Source organism: Schistocerca cancellata, chromosome 11 (assembly GCF_023864275.1).
Source record: "Schistocerca cancellata isolate TAMUIC-IGC-003103 chromosome 11, iqSchCanc2.1, whole genome shotgun sequence".
Classification (NCBI taxonomy): Eukaryota; Metazoa; Arthropoda; class Insecta; order Orthoptera; family Acrididae; genus Schistocerca; species Schistocerca cancellata.
The window spans coordinates 14,865,298-14,883,955 of NC_064636.1; the positions used below are offsets into that span (position 1 = coordinate 14,865,298).

Consider the following 18,658-nt stretch of genomic DNA (forward strand, 5'->3'; position numbering starts at 1 on the left):
TTTAAGGAGATGGGACCTGGATAAACTGACTAAACCAGAGGTTGTACAGAGTTTCAGGGAGAGCATAAGGGAACAATTGACAGGAATGGGGGAAATAAATACAGTAGAAGAAGAATGGGTAGCTTTGAGGAATGAAATAGTGAAGGCAGCAGAGGATCAAGTAGGTAAAAAGACGAGGGCTAGTAGAAATCCTTGGGTAACAGAAGAAAAATTGAATTTCACTGATGAAGGAGAAAATATGAAAACGGGGTAAATAAAGCAGGCGAAAAGGAATAAAACGTCCAAAAAAGTGATTGCCAGGAAGGGCAAAATGGCTTAGTAAGGATGGCCAGAGGACAGATGGAAGGATGTAGAGGCATATGTCACTAGGGGTAAGACAGATACTGCCTGCAGGAAAGTTAATGAGACCTTTGGAGAAAAGAGAACCACCTGTATGAATATCAGGAGCTCAGATGGAAAACCAGTCCTAAGCGCAGAACGGAAAGTGGAAAGGTGGAAGGAGTATATAGAGGGTCTATACAAGGGCGATTTACTTGAAGGCAAAATTATGAAAATGGAAGAGGGCGCATATGAAGATGAAATGGATACTGCGTGAAGAATATGACAGAGCACGGAAAGACCAAAGTCGAAACAAGGGCCCAGGAGTAGACAACATTCCATTATAAAAACTCGTAGCCTTGGAAGAGCCAGTCATGACGAAACTCTACCATCTGGTGAGCAAGATGTATGAGACAGGCGGAGTATCCTCAGACTTCAAGAAGAATATAATAATTCCAATCCCAAAGAAAGCAGGTGTTGACAGATGTGAAAATTACCGGACTATCAGTTTAATAAATCACGGCTGCAAAATACTAACGCGAATTCTTTGCAGATGAATGGAAAAACTCGTACAAGCCGACCTCGGGGAAGATCATTTTGGATTCTGTAGAAATGTTGGAATACACGAAGCAGTACTGACCCTACGATTAATCTAAGAAGATAAGTCAGTGAAGGCAAACTTACGTTTATAGCATTTGTAGACTTGGAGAAAGTTTTTCACTATGTCGACTAGAATACTCTCTCTGAAATTCTGAAGGTGGCAGGGGTAAAATAAAGTGTCGAGGGGCACGGAAAGGAAGCAGTGGTTGGGAAGGGAGTAAGACAGGGTTGCAGCCTCTCCCCGATGTTATTCAATCTGTATATTGAGCAAGCAGCGAACGAAAGAAAAGAAAAATTCGGTGTGGGAATTAAAATCCATGGAGAAGAAATAAAAACTTTGACGTTCGCCGATGACATTGCAATTCTATCAGAGAGAGCAAAGCACCTGGAAGAGAAGTTGAACGGAATGGGCAGTGTCTTGAAAGGAGGATATAAGATGAACATCAACAAAAGCAGAACGAGGGTAGTGGAATGTAGTCGAATTAAGTTGGGTGATGCTGAGGGAATTAGATTAGGAAATGAGACAATTAAAGTAGGAGATGAGCTTCGCTGTTTATGATGGTCGAAGTAGAGAGGATATAAAATGTAGACTGGCAATGGCAAGGAAAACGTTTCTGAAGAAGAGAAATTTGTTAACATCGAGTATAGATTTAAGTGTTAGAGAGTCTTTTCTGAAAGTGTTTATATGGAGTGTAGCCATGTATGGAAGTGAGACATGGACGATAAATACACTCCTGGAAATGGAAAAAAGAACACATTGACACCGGTGTGTCAGACCCACCATACTTGCTCCGGACACTGCGAGAGGGCTGTACAAGCAATGATCACACGCACGGCACAGCGGACACACCAGGAACTGCGGTGTTGGCCGTCGAATGGCGCTAGCTGCACAGCATTTGTGCACCGCCGCTGTCAGTGTCAGCCAGTTTGCCGTGGCATACGGAGCTCCATCGCAGTCTTTAACACTGGTAGCATGCCGCGACAGCGTGGACGTGAACCGTATGTGCAGTTGACGGACTTTGAGCGAGGGCATATAGTGGGCATGCGGGAGGCTGGGTGGATGTACCGCCGAATTGCTCAACACATGGGGCGTGAGGTCTCCACAGTACATCGATGTTGTCGCCAGTGGTCGGCGGAAGGTGCACGTGCCCGTCGACCTGGGACCGGACCGCAGCGACACACGGATGCACGCCAAGACCGTAGGATCCTACGCAGTGCCGTAGGGGACCGCACCGCCACTTCCCAGCAAATTAGGGACACTGTTGCTCCTGGGGTATCGGCGAGGACCATTCGCAACCGTCTCCATGAAGCTGGGCTACGGTCCCGCACACCGTTAGGCCGTCTTCCGCTCACGCCCCAACATCGTGCAGCCCGCCTCCAGTGGTGTCGCGACAGGCGTGAATGGAGGGACGAATGGAGACGTGTCGTCTTCAGCGATGAGAGTCGCTTCTGCCTTGGTGCCAATGATGGTCGTATGCGTGTTTGGCGCCGTGCAGGTGAGCGCCACAATCAGGACTGCATACGACCGAGGCACACAGGGCCAACACCTGGCATCATGGTGTGGGGAGCGGTCTCCTACACTGGCCGTACACCACTGGTGATCGTCGAGGGGACACTGAATAGTGCACGGTACATCCAAACCGTCATCGAACCCATCGTTCTACCATTCCTAGACCGGCAAGGGAACTTGCTGTTCCAACAGGACAATGCACGTCCGCATGTATCCCGTGCCACCCAACGTGCTCTAGAAGGTGTAAGTCAACTACCCTGGCCAGCAAGATCTCCGGATCTGTCCCCCATTGAGCATGTTTGGGACTGGATGAAGCGTCGTCTCACGCGGTCTGCACGTCCAGCACGAACGCTGGTCCAACTGAGGCACCAGGTGGAAATGGCATGGCAAGCCGTTCCACAGGACTACATCCAGCATCTCTACGATCGTCTCCATGGGAGAATAGCAGCCTGCATTGCTGGGAAAGGTGGATATACACTGTACTAGTGCCGACATTGTGCATGCTCTGTTGCCTGTGTCTATGTGCCTGTGGTTCTGTCAGTGTGATCATGTGATGTATCTGTCCCCAGGAATGTGTCAATAAAGTTTCCCCTTCCTGGGACAATGAATTCACGGTGTTCTTATTTCAGTTTCCAGGAGTGTAGTTTGGACAAGATGAGAATAGAAGCCTTCGAAATATGGTGCTACAGAAGAATGCTGAAGATTAGATCGGTAGATCACGTAACTAATGAGGAGGTATTGAATAGGATTGGGGAGAAGAGAAGTTTGTGGCACAGTTTGACTAGAAGAAGGGATCTGTTGGTAGGATACGTTCTGAGGTATCAAGTGATCACCAATTTAGTATTGGAGGGCAGCGTTGAGGGTAAAAATCGTAGAGGGAGACCAAGAGATGAATACACTAAGCAGATTCAGAAGGATGTAGGCTGCAGTAGGTACTGGGAGATGAAGAAGATTGCACAGGATAGAGTAGCATGGAGAGCTGCATCAAACCAGTCTCAGGACTGAAGACCACATCAACAACAACAACAAATTTACACCCAGTGATCCAGAAAATCGTAATGGTCTCATGAACATGACGACATCTAAAAGTCGACATAGCATATGAAGGTTTTTCGTCCCAAATTTATTGTAAGGTCAGAGTGCCTAATATCACCCTTGCTACTAATTTTGTACCTTTAGGAATTTTTGGGTTCCACAGTTGGTAACTGCTCTGAGGTGACGAAAGTTTGTTCAAATGGCTCTGAGCACTATGCTATTTAACTTCTGAGGTCATCAGTCCCCTAGAACGTAGAACTACTTAAACCTAACTAACCTAAGGACATCACACACATCCATGCCCGAGACAGGATTCGAACCTGCGACCGTAGCGGTCGCGCGGTTCCAGGCTGTAGCGCCTAGAACCGCTTGGCCACTCCGGCCGGCGTGACGAAAGTCATTGGATAGCGATACTGACATATACAGATGGCGTAGTATCGCATACACGAAGTATAAATGGACAGTGGTGTGTGGCTGAACTGTTGCTTGTACTCATGTGATTCACGTATGAAGGTTTCCAACGTGGCCGCATGACAACTGAACCACTAATTGGGGGATGGAAATCAATTGGAATTAAGGCAAACTTTCCGCCTTTTGTGCCTTACTTTGCAACACTTCCATAAAATATGGCAGAAGCAGTTACTCAAATAAATCTTCTGGGAAAAATAGAATTGGAGACACAATGGCAGCTAAAAGGACAGAATTCGAAAGAAAAAAAATGCAACAAAATACATAGAAGCAAATAAGTAAATAGAGCAGCTTCGTTAATTTAAAAATCTTGGAGAAAATACGCAGAAGGAGTGACTAGAAAAATTTGCACACAAGAGAGAGCAGCTGGTTTGAGTAAACAGTATCTACAACATGAAACGTTATCTAGAATCTCTAAACTAAAACAGTTTAGCACAGTGGCAAGATCAGGGTGTTTAGATGTATGTGAACAGTAAGCTGAACAAATAGATTGTAAAAAGACGCATTACTACAAAAAACGAAGGAGTAATACGCATTACAGACAACTGGGAAAAGAGATGTTAAGAGAAGAGCTAGCGAAATATACAGGAAATACCTGAAGCAATGACAAATTGAAGATTAATAATCCTCTTTCGGTGGTGCCGCTAAATTTAGGAATTATTACTCTTTTTATCACTTTAGATAAAAAGCCTCTAAGGATATCTGCGAACAGATTCGCACTAAATGATGAAATATTTGTGGTGATCGCCAAAATAAATTCACTATCATCTCACGATGAGTTCCAGGAGGACCCATCATCAATTTTATTAAAATGAGGATCAAAATTGCTACACCACGAAGATGACGTGCTATAGACGCGAAATTTAACCGACAGGAAGAAGATGCTGTGATATGCAAATGATTAGTTTTTCAGAGCATTCACACAAGGTTGACGCCGGTGGCGACACCTACAACGTGCTGACGTGAGGAAAGTTTCCAAACGATTTCTCATACACAAACAGCAGTTGACCGGCGTTGCCTGGTGAAACATTGTTGTGATGCCTCGTGTAAGGAGGAGAGATGCGTACCATCACGTTTCCGACTTTGATAAAGGTCGGATTGTAGCCTATCGCGATTGCGGTTTACCGTGTCGCGACATTGCTGCTCGCGTCGGTCGAGATCCAATGACTGTTAGCAGAATACGGAATCGGTGGATTCAGGAGGGTAATACGGAACGCCTTGCCGCATCCCAACGGCCTCGTATCACTAGCAGTCGAGATGACAGGCATCTTATCCACACGGCTGTAACGGATCGTGCAGCCAAGTCTCGATCCCTGAGTCAACAGATGGGGACGTTTGCAAGACGACAACCGTCTGCACGAACAGTTCGACGACGTTTGCAGCAGCACGGAGTATCAGCTCGGAGACCGTGGCTGCGGTTACCCTTGACGCTGCATCACAGACAGGAGCGCCTGCGATGGTGTACTCTACGACGAACCTTGGTGCGCGAATAGCAAAACGTCATTTATTCGGATGAATCCAGGTTGTGTTCACAGCAACACGATGGTCGCATCCGTGTTTGGCGACATCGCGGTGAACGCACATTGGAAGCGTGTATTCGTCATTTGCCATACTGGCGTATCACCCGGCGTGATGGTATGGGGTGCCATTGGTTACACGTCTCGGTCACCTCTTGTTCGCATTGACGGCACTTTGAACAGTGGACGTTACATTTCAGATGTGTTACGACCCGTGGCTCTGCCCTTCATTCGATCCCTGCGAAACCCTACATTTCAGCAGGATAATGCACGACCGCATGTTGCAGGTCTTGTACGGGCCTTTCTGGATACAGAAAATGTTCGACTGCTGCCCTGGCCAGCACATTCTCCAGATCTCTCACCAACTGAAAACGTCTGGTCAATGGTGGCCGAGCAACTGGTTCGTCATAATATGCCAGTCACTACTCTTGATGAACTGCGGTATCGTGTTGAAGCTGCATGGGCAGCTGTACCTGTACACGCCATCCGAGCTCTGTTTGACTCAATGCCCAGGCGTATCGAGGCCGTTATTACGGCCGGAGGTGGTTGTTCTGCATAGTGATTTCTCAGGATCTAAGCACCCAAATTGCACGAAAATGTAATCACATGTCAGTTCTAGTATAATATATTGGTCCAATGAATACCCGTTTATCATCTACATTTCTTGTTGGTGTAGCAATTTTAATGGCCAGTACTGTATTTATTGATATACATTTGATTGTGCCATGTAACGTTGCTTTTAAACACTTTGGCTGAAATTTTTATACTCAGCTATCTCGCTGTGTCTCTCTTTCTATGTTCAAATTCCCGCAGCTATGGAATTTTGGAGCTAGGGTCCTTATAGTATAGCATGATTTGTTTGGTAAGAAGTTCCTTGATTTATAAGTATGGCGATCACAAGAATCAGTACGCCAATCAGGCGAAATGGCCGCGAGTATTGAGGCTATGTCACCACCGACACCCGGTTTGAGGATACCCATTTGGTGATACTCCGTGTCCTGTTGCGTGAAAATGTCCAAAACTGCCTGCAGCACATCGATCAGGAATCGTCGACATCCAAGGCCCATCTTTAAGGGACTGAAGGCGTGATAATCGCCTGGGAAGAGGTCAGGACTACGGACTGGGTGCTCGAATGTATACCAGTTGAGTTGTCAGCAATGGACGGAGCTGGCCTGCTTCCCAGATGAAGCGGTGCCTCAGGTCGAATTGCAAACGGGGCGGAACTTGGCGCACCATTCCACAACGGTGCTTTTTGACAGACTTCCTATCCCATACACTTTCTTCAGTATTCGGTGGATGTCTACATGTATCTGTTCTTCGGCAGCTGAGACAGCAATAACAGTAGGCTGGGCCTGCTTAGACGCATTCGGTAATTAAGTTGCTATAGCTCATGTTTCTGCGTTTACTGCAAGCACACTGGAAAGACAAGAATGCCACACTGAGCCATTCCTACATGTCGGTGCTTATATACCCGCACTGGAGTAGCGCTACGTTGCATTACGCTGCAGCAACAACCTGAATTGGAAACTTTTTGAGCGTCTCTTATAAATAACACGAGTGGCGCTCAGTAAGTGATGTAACACTTTGTTTTCCCTGGGCAATTTCGGCTGAAAAAAGATGCGAAATTTGTTGTGAGACATCTCGGAATATTTCCACTTCAGCGCCTACAGTTTCATGAAGTTCCAGTAGCTGCCGGTGCTATACGCAGCCTCCGAAATGGCATCTGTAACAGGGGGGCACACAAGTAGAGGCCTGGCAATGAGTCTGTTTTGGCAGAAAAGCAGAGCATCGCAGATACTCTTAGGCGCTCGAGGAATGTCCACAGGGAACTGGCAGTGAACAAAAGCACGGTGAGTCGTTGGGCGAAGTGTCCGTCTTCATCACAACAAGGTCGCGTAAACCTGCCCCACCTCCCCCAGCCGGCCAGCCGTACAGTGGTGACTCCCGGAACGTGTGGACACTCTCGTCCGATGTTATCGATGGATCACAATGAAACACCTCGATGCATGACTCGACCTCTCTGTTGGAAGTGCTGACACGCTTCTGCCTTCTGGCTTCCATCTGTTCAGCCCAACGAAGGATACACTCTGTGAGAAGCGGTACGTTGATGATGGGGAGGTTACTGATGGAGCAGGACGTTGACTCTGACGTCATCCAGTAGAGTAGTGCCGTATGGTTATACAGGCTCTCCCAGTAAGGTGGTGTAAGGCCATCGCAATGAACGGAGGTTACGTTGAAAAATAGGGTTTTGTAGCTGAAAGAATTGGCAATGCTGTATTGGAATCCTGAATGAAACCAACTTGCTCCCCGAAAAAAAATTATGCTGAAATACTTATTGAACCCCCTCTCATAGAAATGTGTTTCCCACTTAACAATAATTACGCCCAATGTTATTGGCGCTACTATCACTAACACCACTTACTGGCATAATTGTTTACCTCGTACAGTGTCAACTTGTGTATGTCAGTTGGGCACTGATAGTGTTACAGAGTGGAGCAGAAAGACACCCCGTACTTATTTTGAGAGACCTGATGATGGGATTTTTCCCGAAACGCATCATGAGATGATAAGTAACATCATTTTGGAGATCAAGATAAGTGTGCACCATTTACATATTCCTGTAATTCTGGAAAAAGAAGTGGAGCACAGAATGGATTACAGAAATAAGGAAAGAGCTAGAAAGAAACAACATCTACGAATACGAAGTAACAGAGAAAAACTTTTTTACGAATCAGATACTCAATTTACAAGACTTTAGGGACAGGTGAACTGAGAAGTCGGGAACAACATGGATAGAAGGAAGGAAAAAACAGAATGGTGAGAAGTTAAAGGGATACTGGAAAAACATGAAGAAAAAAACAACATGTGGTATACCTGAGCAGACAACATGGACAGAAGGAAGGGAAAAACAGGATGATGAGAATATGAAGGAATACTGGAAAAACATGAAGATTAAAAAAAATAGTGGGTGAGGTATACCTGTGCACACAACATGGAGAGAAGGAAGGAAGAAAACTGAGTGGTGAGAAGGTGAAGAAGTACTTCAGAAACACTGAGATTAAACTAACTGTATTTCTGGAAAAAGAAATGGAGCACAGAATGGATTACAGAAATAAGGAAAGGACTAGAAAGAAACAACATCTATGAATACGAAGTAACAGAGAAAAACTTTTTTACGAATCAAATACTCAATTTACAAGACTTTAGGGACAGGTGAACTGAGAAGTCGAGAACAACATGGACAGAAGGAAGGGAAAAACAGAATGGTGAGAAGTTGAAGGAATACTGGAAAAACATGAAGAAAAAAACAATGGGTGAGGTATACCTGAGCAGACAACATGGACAGAAGGAAGGGAAAAACAGGATGATGAGATTATGAAGGAATACTGGAAAAACATGAAGATTAAAAAAAAATAGTGGGTGAGGTATACCTGAGCACACAACATGGAGAGAAGGAAGGAAGAAAACTGAATGGTGAGAAGGTGAAGAAGTACTGCAGAAACACTGAGATTAAACTAAACTGTCGATGCGTACCTGAGCAGACTCCTCCTCAGCGCATTCCTCTCGATGGTCCTGCGAATACTGGCCGTGCTGCTGATGCTTGCCTCGTCATCATCATCTGTCTCGCTCTGGACACAGCACAGTTCGCCCTCCGACCTGGAAGAGGAAAACAACGTCCAATTGTTGATGATGAGGTTTGGTTTGTGAGGCACTGAATTGCGCGGTCGTCAGTGCCCGTACAAAGTCTCAGTCTCCATACAGTCCAATTTAGCCACTTTCACGAATCATGACGACGAAATGATGAGGACAACACAAACACCTAGTCCCCGGGCACAGAAAATACCCAACCTAGCCGGAAGACGAACCCGAGTCCCTGTGATCCAGAGGCAGCAACTCTACCCCTCCAGAATGACATTTTCACTCTGCAGCGGAGTGTGCGCCGATTTTGAAACTTCCTGGCAGATTAAAACGGTGTGCCGGACTGAGACTCGAACTCGGGACCTTTGCCTTTCGCGGGCAAGTGCTCTATCGACTGAGCTACCCAACCACGACTCACGACCTGTCCTCACAATTTTACTTCCGCCAGTACCTCGTCTCAGTTGGTAGAGCACTTGCCCGCGAACGGCAAAGGTCCCGAGTTCGAGTCTCGGCCCGGCACACAGTTTCAATATGCCAGGAAGTTTCAGCTCTACACCTGTTGAGCTGACTTTATGGGCAGCACCAAAAGCCAATAAAGAACCTTCAACATCGCAGCGAGAATCCGATACTAGGTCCTCAATTTTTTTGGGTCTCACTTTAACTGTGGTTGACAACAGCATTGAATTTAATATTTTTCGGAAAAACACGTTTTCTGACAGTATTATACCTGCAGACTCGGCCCATCCGTACGCCCATAAGATGGCCTTTTTTCATTCTAATATTCATCGAGTTACAGCTATCCCTCTTGCACCAGATGCGGTAGAAACTGAACTGCTCACACTTGAGAATATTGCTACTTATAATGGCTATAGGCCACAGTTGGTAAGACAGATGTATAACAAGAAAATAAATAATAATAATATTACGTCTTCCACCCTAGGGGATGCGTTAGATGACAAGTGGCAACGATATCTATCCCTTACATACGCAATATAAGTTACAAATTGGCGTGTTTACTCAAAGCTCATAATTTCAGAGTCGCCTATTCTACTAATAATAGTTTACACAGGAATTTAATTCACTCCTTGTAGAGTAAGAGCGATAAACTTTCCGAATCAGGAGTATAAAAAATTACATTATTACTGGAGTTGTGCCATTTACTGTACGGAACTGTATATACTGTGTTTTATCAAAATTTAAAGAGGGTCCCTTAACTGAGAACCACTTAATAATTTTGTGAAAAACATCATTTACATCACTTAGTTCTCGGTTTTTGGATGTTATTACTATACTTGTATCATCAGCAAACAGAACTAACTTTGCATCTTCATCAATGTGGAATGGTAAGTCATTATGTATATCAAGAACAGTGAAGGACCTAAGACCAAACCCTGTGGGACCCCATACTTGATAGCCCCCCCAGTTTGAGGAATCAGCTGTTGTTTTAACATTACGTGAACCACTTATTTCAACTTTCTGCAATCTTCCAGTTAAGTATGAATTAAACCATTTGTGAACTGCCCCCCTCAAACCACAATGATTAGGTTATCTAAAAGAAGTGGTTTTGACTTTGTACATACGTACTGTTTGTGTTTTCCTTTTCTTTTTCGTTTACAAATGTACAGCTGTGGTGTTCTTTTAATCATTGACAAGGTCTTCTTAGACACTTGTGGGTTTTATTGTTGTTCTGAAGAAGGTGTAGTTATCTGCGCCGAAACCTGGGTTAACACCACTAGGTGCTTTTCCGCAATCGAGGCGGGTTTCTAATTTTTTAATATAAAAACCCAATAAATTGCAAAAAAAAGGAAAGCAGGAGGTCGGCCAGTGAGGCGGGAGTACCTGGCGGCCGAGATGAGCCTGTTGTCCCGGCGGAGCGCCGTCGACGCCGCGTCATCGTCGTCGTCCGAGTGCCTGCCGTCGCCGGCGCTGTGGTGGTTGTGGTTGTGGTTGTGGAAGCGCTGCTGTTGCTGCTGCAGCTCGCTGTAGTACTGCGACAGCTTGGCGCGCTTCGCCTCCTCGAACTGGCGCAGCACCGTCGTTGCCGGCAGTTCGCCATTCCTGAAGATGGCGCGAGCACCGGTCAGCCGAAACGCATCACGCACCTCCGTACTTACAAAACTACGTCTGTATCCTACGACTACGATATCGACGGACGTGACTGGCTCACATGCGCGAGTACCACATTTCAAATTAAAAATTCCTTTCAAAAAAATTTTTGTCGCACCATGATTGGAGGATTTCTTAATTTTTCTTAATTTTCCTCTTCATCTTAAACCTCTTGACTTTCTATATTTCCCAGTCATTTTACGCTACATCTTTTTTTGTATTTTTAGTTCCGATGAAAACTCATGAGGGACGAAATTGTAAAACTACTGAGGGTGCACTGCAAGATTATTATTGTTCTCCCTCTCTTCCACTCTCTCTCTCTCTCTCTCTCTCTCTCTCTCTCTCTCTCTCACACACACACACACACACACACACACACACACACAAGTGCACGGGCGCCATATTTTGTTCCACTGTTTCAAATGGTTCAAATGGCTCTGAGCACTGTGCGACTGAACTGCTACGGTCATCAGTCCCCTAGAACTTAGAACTACTTAAACCTAACTAACCTAAGGACAGCACACAACACCCAGCCATCACGAGGCAGAGAAAATCCCTGACCCCGCCGGGAATCGAACCCGGGAACCCGGGCGTGGGAAGCGAGAACGCTACGGCACGACCACGAGATGCGGGCTCCACTGTTTCATCTGAATCCCACGCAAACTACACTACTGGCCATTAAAATTACTGCATCACGAAGATGACGTGCTACAGACGCGAAATTTAACCGGCAGGAAGAAGATGCTGTGATATCCAAATCATCAGCTTTTCAGATCATTCACACAAAGTTGGCGCCTGTGGCGACACCTACAACTTGCTGACATGAGGAAAGTTTCCAACCGATTTCTCATACACAGACAGCAGTTGACCGGCATTACATGGTGAACCGTTGTTGTGATGCCTCGCGTAAGGAGGAGAAATGCGTACCGTCACGTTTCCGACATTGATAAAGGTCGGATTGCAGCCTCTCGCGATTGCGGTTTATCGCATCACGACATTGCTGCTCGCGTCGGTCGAGATCCGATGACTGTTAGCAGCAGCAAGGACTATCAGCTCTGAGACCGTGGCTGCGGTTACCCTTGACGCTGCATCACAGACAGGAGCGCCTGCGATGGTGTACTCGACGACAAACCTGGGTGCACGAATGGGAAAACGTCATTTTTTTCGGATGAATGCACGTTCTGTTTACAGCATCACGATGGTCGCATCCGTGTTTGGCGACATCGCGGTGAACGCACATTGGAAGCGCGTATTCGTCATCGCCATACTGGCGCATCACCCGGCGTGATGGTATGGGGTGCCATTGGTTACACGTCTCTGTCACCTCTTGTTCGCGTTGACGGCACTTTGAACAGTGGACGTCACATTTCAGATGTGTTACGACCCGTGGCTCTACCCTTAATTCGATCCCTGCGAAACCTTACGTTTCATCAGGCTAATGCACGACCGCATGTTGCAGGTCCTGTACGGGCCTTTCTGGATACAGAAAATGTTCGACTGCTGCCCTGGCCAGCACATTCTCCAGATCTCTCACCAATTGAAAACGTCTGGTCAATGGTGGTCGAACAATTGGCTCGTCACAATACGCCAGTCACTACTCTTGATGGACTGTGGTATCGTGTTGAAGCTGCACGGGCAGCTGTACCTGTACACGCCATCCGAGCTCTGTTTGACTCGATGCCCAGGCGTATCGAGGCCGTTATTACGGCCAGAGGTGGTTGTTCTGGGTACTGATTTCTCAGGATCTATGCACGTAAATTGCGTGAAATTGTAATCACATGTCAGTTCTAGTATAACATATTTGTCGAATGAATAACCGTTTATCATCTGCATTTCTTCTTGGTGTAGCAATTTTAATTGCCAGTAGTGTAGTAATCATACCTGGAAAAGAGTGACGTGAAAGGTCGTGTATAACGATTCAACTTAATTGCTTGACAAAATGGATCTAACACTTTTTGTATTTGTAATATGGTAAGTATGCCACCTCATTCCTTCACATTCACGCACATTCCTCGTTTCTTTCACAGTTTGGTTTGTCTCACGAATCTCTCATCTCTTCTCATCTAAGAACCCCCGGTCCGGTAATACGTAGGCGTAGCTATTTTTATAGTTAGACCAGGTACCCCAATTCCGCAATACTAGAGGTCATAGATTTTTTTCCATCAGTCTTTTGACTGGTTTTATGTGGCCCGTCACGAATTTCTCTCCTGTGCCAACCTCTTGACCTCAAAGTAGCACTAGCAACCCACAACCTCAGTTATTTGCTGGATGTATTCTAATCTCTACAGCTCCCTCTACTAGCAAGAAAGTTATTCCCTGGTGTCTTAACAGATGTCCTACCTCCTTCTTTCCAGTTGTCTCCTTATATTCCTTTCCTAGCCGATTGTGCGCAGAATCTCCGTATTCCTTACCTCATCTTCAACATTCTTTATAGCATCGCGTCTCAAATGCTTTAGTTCCGGTTTTCCCACAGTCCATGTATACTACCATACAACGCTGTACTCCAAACGTACATTCTCAGAAAATTCTTCCTCAAATTATTGCCTATGTCTGACACTAATAGCCTTCTGATGGCGAGAAATGCCCTTTTTGTCAGTGCTAGTCTCCTTTCGATGTCCTCGTTGCTCTGTCTGTCATTGGTTATTTTGCTGCCCCTGTAGTAGAATTCCTCAACTTCATTCACTTCATCATCCCATCCATAAGTTTCTCGCTGACCACGTTTCTGCTACTTCTCATTACTTTCGTCTTTCTTCGATTTACTCTCAGTCCTGTACTCAATTAGACTGAACATTCGATGCATCAGATCCTGTAATTCTTCTTTACTTGCACTGAAGACAGCAAATCTTACTACTGACAGGCTTTCATGTTAAATTTTAATCCCACTCTTGAACTTTTCTTTTCTTTTCTTCGATGTACAGATTGAGCAACAGGCTACATCCCTGTCTTACACACTTTTTAAAACGACCATTTCGTTCTTGGTGTTCCAGTCCTCAGATCTTCTACATATTGTATATTTCCCATTTTTCCCTACTGCTCACCCCAACTTTCCTCAGGATATCAAACATTTTGCAATATTTTATGAATGCTTTCTCCGGGCCCACAAATCGTATGAGTGTCTCTTAATTTTTCTTCCGTCTTACTGCTACATGGTGAGTTAAATGTGGCGGTACACTCTGTTATCTCAAAAACCCACCAGGAATGGGGAAATCTGAATATTCCAGTAAAGTACAGGTGAGGTGGTCTATCTATTACGACATTTACTGAACATAGGCCATCTTGAATTTAAGTCAATTTTTTTAAACGGAAAGTGGGTGTTGTGATATATCAGATAACATCAGCAGAGGAAATAGGAAACAGACAGCACCTCGAGCGATGCACTAAAGGAGCGTGTGACAGCATTTCTGCTGGATCCTCCTACGCGTGCACGATGACTGGATTCAGCACCTTCACATTTGCGTTAACCAGGGACGATCAGAATCGCCGTGTTGAACACACTAAATGACTGTCCTTTATGGAGAACAGTCCAGCCTGTAATTCCATTCAAAATGTGTTGTAGCGTTTGAACCGTAACTGCTATTTCGCATCTGATTACAGTAATGAACCTGTACAAGTGCTGATGTTATCTGATGATATCACTCGATCCCCTTTCCACTTAGATTCAAGATGGCCGATTTCTTCAAGGTGGCCGATTTCTTCAAGATGGCCGATTTCTTCAAGATGGCCGATTTCTTCAAGATGGCCGATTTCTTCAAGATGGCCGATTTCTTCAAGATGGCCGATTTCTTCAAGATGACCGATTTCTTTCTAGTTGGCCGATTTCTTTCTAGTTGGCCGATTTCTTTCTAGTTGGCCGATCTCTTGGCCGATTTCTCCAGGATGGCCGATTTCTCCAGGGTGGCCGATTTCTTTCTAGTTGGCCGATCTCTTGGCCGATTTCTCCAGGATGGCCGATTTCTCCAAGGTGGCCGATTTCTCCAAGGTGGCCGATTTCTCCCAGGTGGCCGATTTCTCCCAGGTGGCCGATTTCTCCAAGATGGCCGATTTCTCCAAGGTGGCCGATTTCTACAAAGGTGACCGATTTCTACAAGGTGGCCGATTTCTCCAAGGTGACCGATTTCTACAAGGTGGCCGATTTCTCCCAGGTGGCCGATTTCTCCAAGATGGCCGATTTCAAGATGGTGCCCATGTTCAGTACATATCATACCTCACACATACTGTACAGGAATATTCCACATTCCTACAGGGTTTTTGATATAGTATAGTGTACTGCTACTTTTTGAATTACCCTGCATTTTCAACTGCAGCGAAAAACTGCCTCTCTATTGCCTTTATCTTTTCTGAAGCAAAACTGATCGTCATCTAACAGATCCTCAATTTTCTTTTCCATTCTTCTGTGTACTGTACCCGTCTCGGATACGCACCTGTAGTTATCCCCGAAGAGCTGCCTGGCCGCAGACGGTTTCGCCCCCAGCCTGCCCGCATCGGGGGCGGCGAAAGCGTGCTCGTCCGCCTCCGCCTCCAGCTGCGCGTCACGCGCCGCCTCCACCGCCTCCACGGCCAGCTCCTCCTCTGGGGGCGGCGGGATGGTCGCTGGGACTGGGGGAGGCGACGACGGGAAGAACTTAGTGACGCCGCCCCCGGCGCCGCCGCCGTCGTCGCTGGTGGCCGAGTCTGGCGTCGGGATGGGGGGCGGCGTGATCATCTCCGGGGGCGGAGGCAGCAGCGGCGAGTCCGGGGGCAGCACTGTGCTCTCGGAGAAGCGCACCGTGCGGCGCACCTCGCTGCAACACGCAGGCCGTAGTGCCCTGATGATGCGCTCCGACAAGTGGCCGAAACGTCACACACACCGCAAATGAGGTGTGTTCAGGAAGTGACGGCTATTTCGTAGTTTCCCGTTATGCATCAGTGACCTTACGGTGTTACAGTGGGACGGAAACAGCACAGAACGAAAATTACCTATGACGGGGTACCCAAACGAAACCGAACTAATTTTTTGTTTCGCAGAGCGCTTGTAGTACCACGTTTGGCCGCTAGGAGCGCACAGAACGAACATTCCTCAGTCACGCCTAGTGATGTCGTTGAATACCAGGAGTGGTTTCGGCAGAGTTTAAAATGACAACTGTTTTTTTCGTTTTTGCAATGGCAGATTTTCGCGAACAGTGTGCTGCCGTGAATTCTACTTTCTTGCTCGGAAAAAGTGGAACAGAAAGTCTTGAAATGTTGCGAACGGCGTAAAAGGACGGTGGTATGGGGAAAGCTGAAGTGTTTCAGTGGTTTTTTTCCGTTTCAAAAATTGCGAAACGTCAGCTGACGACAAACCTCGTTCTGGTCGTCGTTCCACGATCCGAACACACATGAAAATCCTGAAAACTTTCGTGTAATCAACGACCACTGAAGAAACTGCGGAGCTGTCTGGAGACACTTGGAGTACAGCGCAGCGAATTGTAGAAGCAGTTTTGGGAATGGAAAGGGTGGATGAGCAGTTCGTGAGACGACCGCCGACCGCTGAACAAAAACAAGGTTCTGTGGAGGTGTGCTGTGGCCTGAAAGAAGAGTCCAAAATGATTCAAATTTTTTTTTTTTTCAAAAATCATCAGAGGCGACAAAACGCAGTCATCTGGGCTGCATGGACATCCGAAACCTGGTCTACGGGTGTGGGAATGTTCACGAGACCACTAATACCAGAATTATATGTAAATTGAAGGTAGGATCAGTGCTGTCAGCTGCACGGAATCACTGGCAATGACTGAAAATGTGTACTAGACCGGGATTCGAACCCAGGATCTCCTCCTTAGCAAGCAGGTGTGGCAATCCTTGTGCCACCTGGCAGGGTAGTCAGCTTTCTTCACACGTCTTCACCTCACTGAACCTTTGGTGTGAGGATTCCCTATTGCCGGCCGGTCTGGCCGACCGGTTCTAGGCGCTACAGTCTGGAACCGCATGACCGCTACGGTCGCAGGGTCGAATCCTGCCTCGGGCATGGAGATGTGTGATGTCATTAGGTTAGTTAGGTTCAAGTAGTTCCAAGTTCTAGAGGACTGATGACCTCAGCAGTGAAGTCCGATTGTGCTCAGAGTCATTTGAACCATTTTTGAGTCCCTATTAAATGGTAGAGACATATGGCCCTCTGGTAGCTATGCAATTACGCTACCCGTTGGTGGACGACAATGAAACCATCATCGACATATCTGCTATCTGCCAGATGGCACATGCCATCATCAGATCAACATCGACGTCATGTTTTCAGGTGTACTAATTTTTTTTCAAGCAGTGTAATATTGAATAGTGAGCCAATGCGGGGTTCAGGATCTACTGGCCGAGCATTTTCTCTACCTAATTATCTATTTTCTACTCATTTCCATCTCTTTCCACATTTTTAACTTGTGTTCTTATTGGTTTGAAGTGGCTCACCACAACATTCTCTCCTGTGCCAACCTCATCTCAGAGAAGTACTTGAAACCTATGTCCCAAATTACTTGCTGGACATATTCCAATCTCTGCCTTGCGCTGCAGATTTCACCATCAACAGCTACTCCTAGAATCATTAATGTTACTTCCAGGTATCTTACCACATATCCTGTTGTCGTAACTCTTCTTTTAACTGGATCCTCTCTTATGCTGGTGGTGGAGATCCTCAAAATATCTTATCGATCCAATTGTTTTGCACAGTGGATTGTGTGTGCTATTTTGAAACTTTCTAACAAAATTAAAACTGTGTACCATGTTGGGTCTTGAACCCAAGTCCTCTGACATTCATGCTCTTACCAGCTGAGCTATCCCGGTACCACTCACAACCCAATCTCGCAACTTAACTTGTGGCTTTATCTCAGAAACTGCACGGTGAGAGCATTTATACAAGAAGCTTTTCTCGCTGTATTATCTCTCTCCTACCTTCCAACACAGTTTAAATGAGAGAACAGTTTCAATAAGCATCATGTCTCTCACAGAGGGCATTGTGGTATACTTCATAACACTGTCATCCTGGCTGAAGGAGTCGAGAGAGACATGCCAACTAAAAAATAAAAAAAATACTGCCTCAGTCATCACTTGACTGTATCTCGGTGGTATTTTGAAAATCACTGGTTGATCAAAAGGTCATTATAAATTTGAAAACTTAATAAACCACAGAATAAAGTAGATGGAGAGGTAAAAATTGACACACATGCTTGGAATGACATGGGGTTTTATTAGAAAAAAGAGAGAAAAAAAAACGAAGTTCACAAGATGTCCGACAGATGGCGCTGGACAGCAAAATGTCAGTGACTGCACATGACAATCGTGTATAAAAGGAGGTGTAATGAGAGAGAGAGAGAGAATCAGATGCGCCAGCAGTCGCAGCATGTTGACGTTACCAGAAAAGGCGCTTTTAGTGAAGCTGTATTATCAGAATGGGGAACGTGCTAGTTCAGCGTTACGATCCTATCGCCATAGGAAGGGGGTTCATATGGGTAAAGGTCCGTTGACA

The 18,658-nt window shown here is 45.9% G+C and overlaps 1 protein-coding gene across 1 annotated transcript in view; it reads right to left on the minus strand.

Annotated features, from left to right (window-relative positions):
• The window catches only part of LOC126108825 (uncharacterized), a 175,401-nt gene that overhangs the window by 137,120 nt on the left and 19,623 nt on the right, over window positions 1-18,658 (minus strand). The window contains exons 3-5 of the mRNA XM_049914189.1: window positions 15,740-15,974; window positions 10,927-11,003; window positions 8,983-9,105 (exon numbers count right to left, since the gene is read on the minus strand). Coding sequence (XP_049770146.1) covers window positions 8,983-9,105; window positions 10,927-11,003; window positions 15,740-15,974 — 435 coding nt within the window. The remainder of the gene's footprint in view (window positions 1-8,982; window positions 9,106-10,926; window positions 11,004-15,739; window positions 15,975-18,658) is intronic.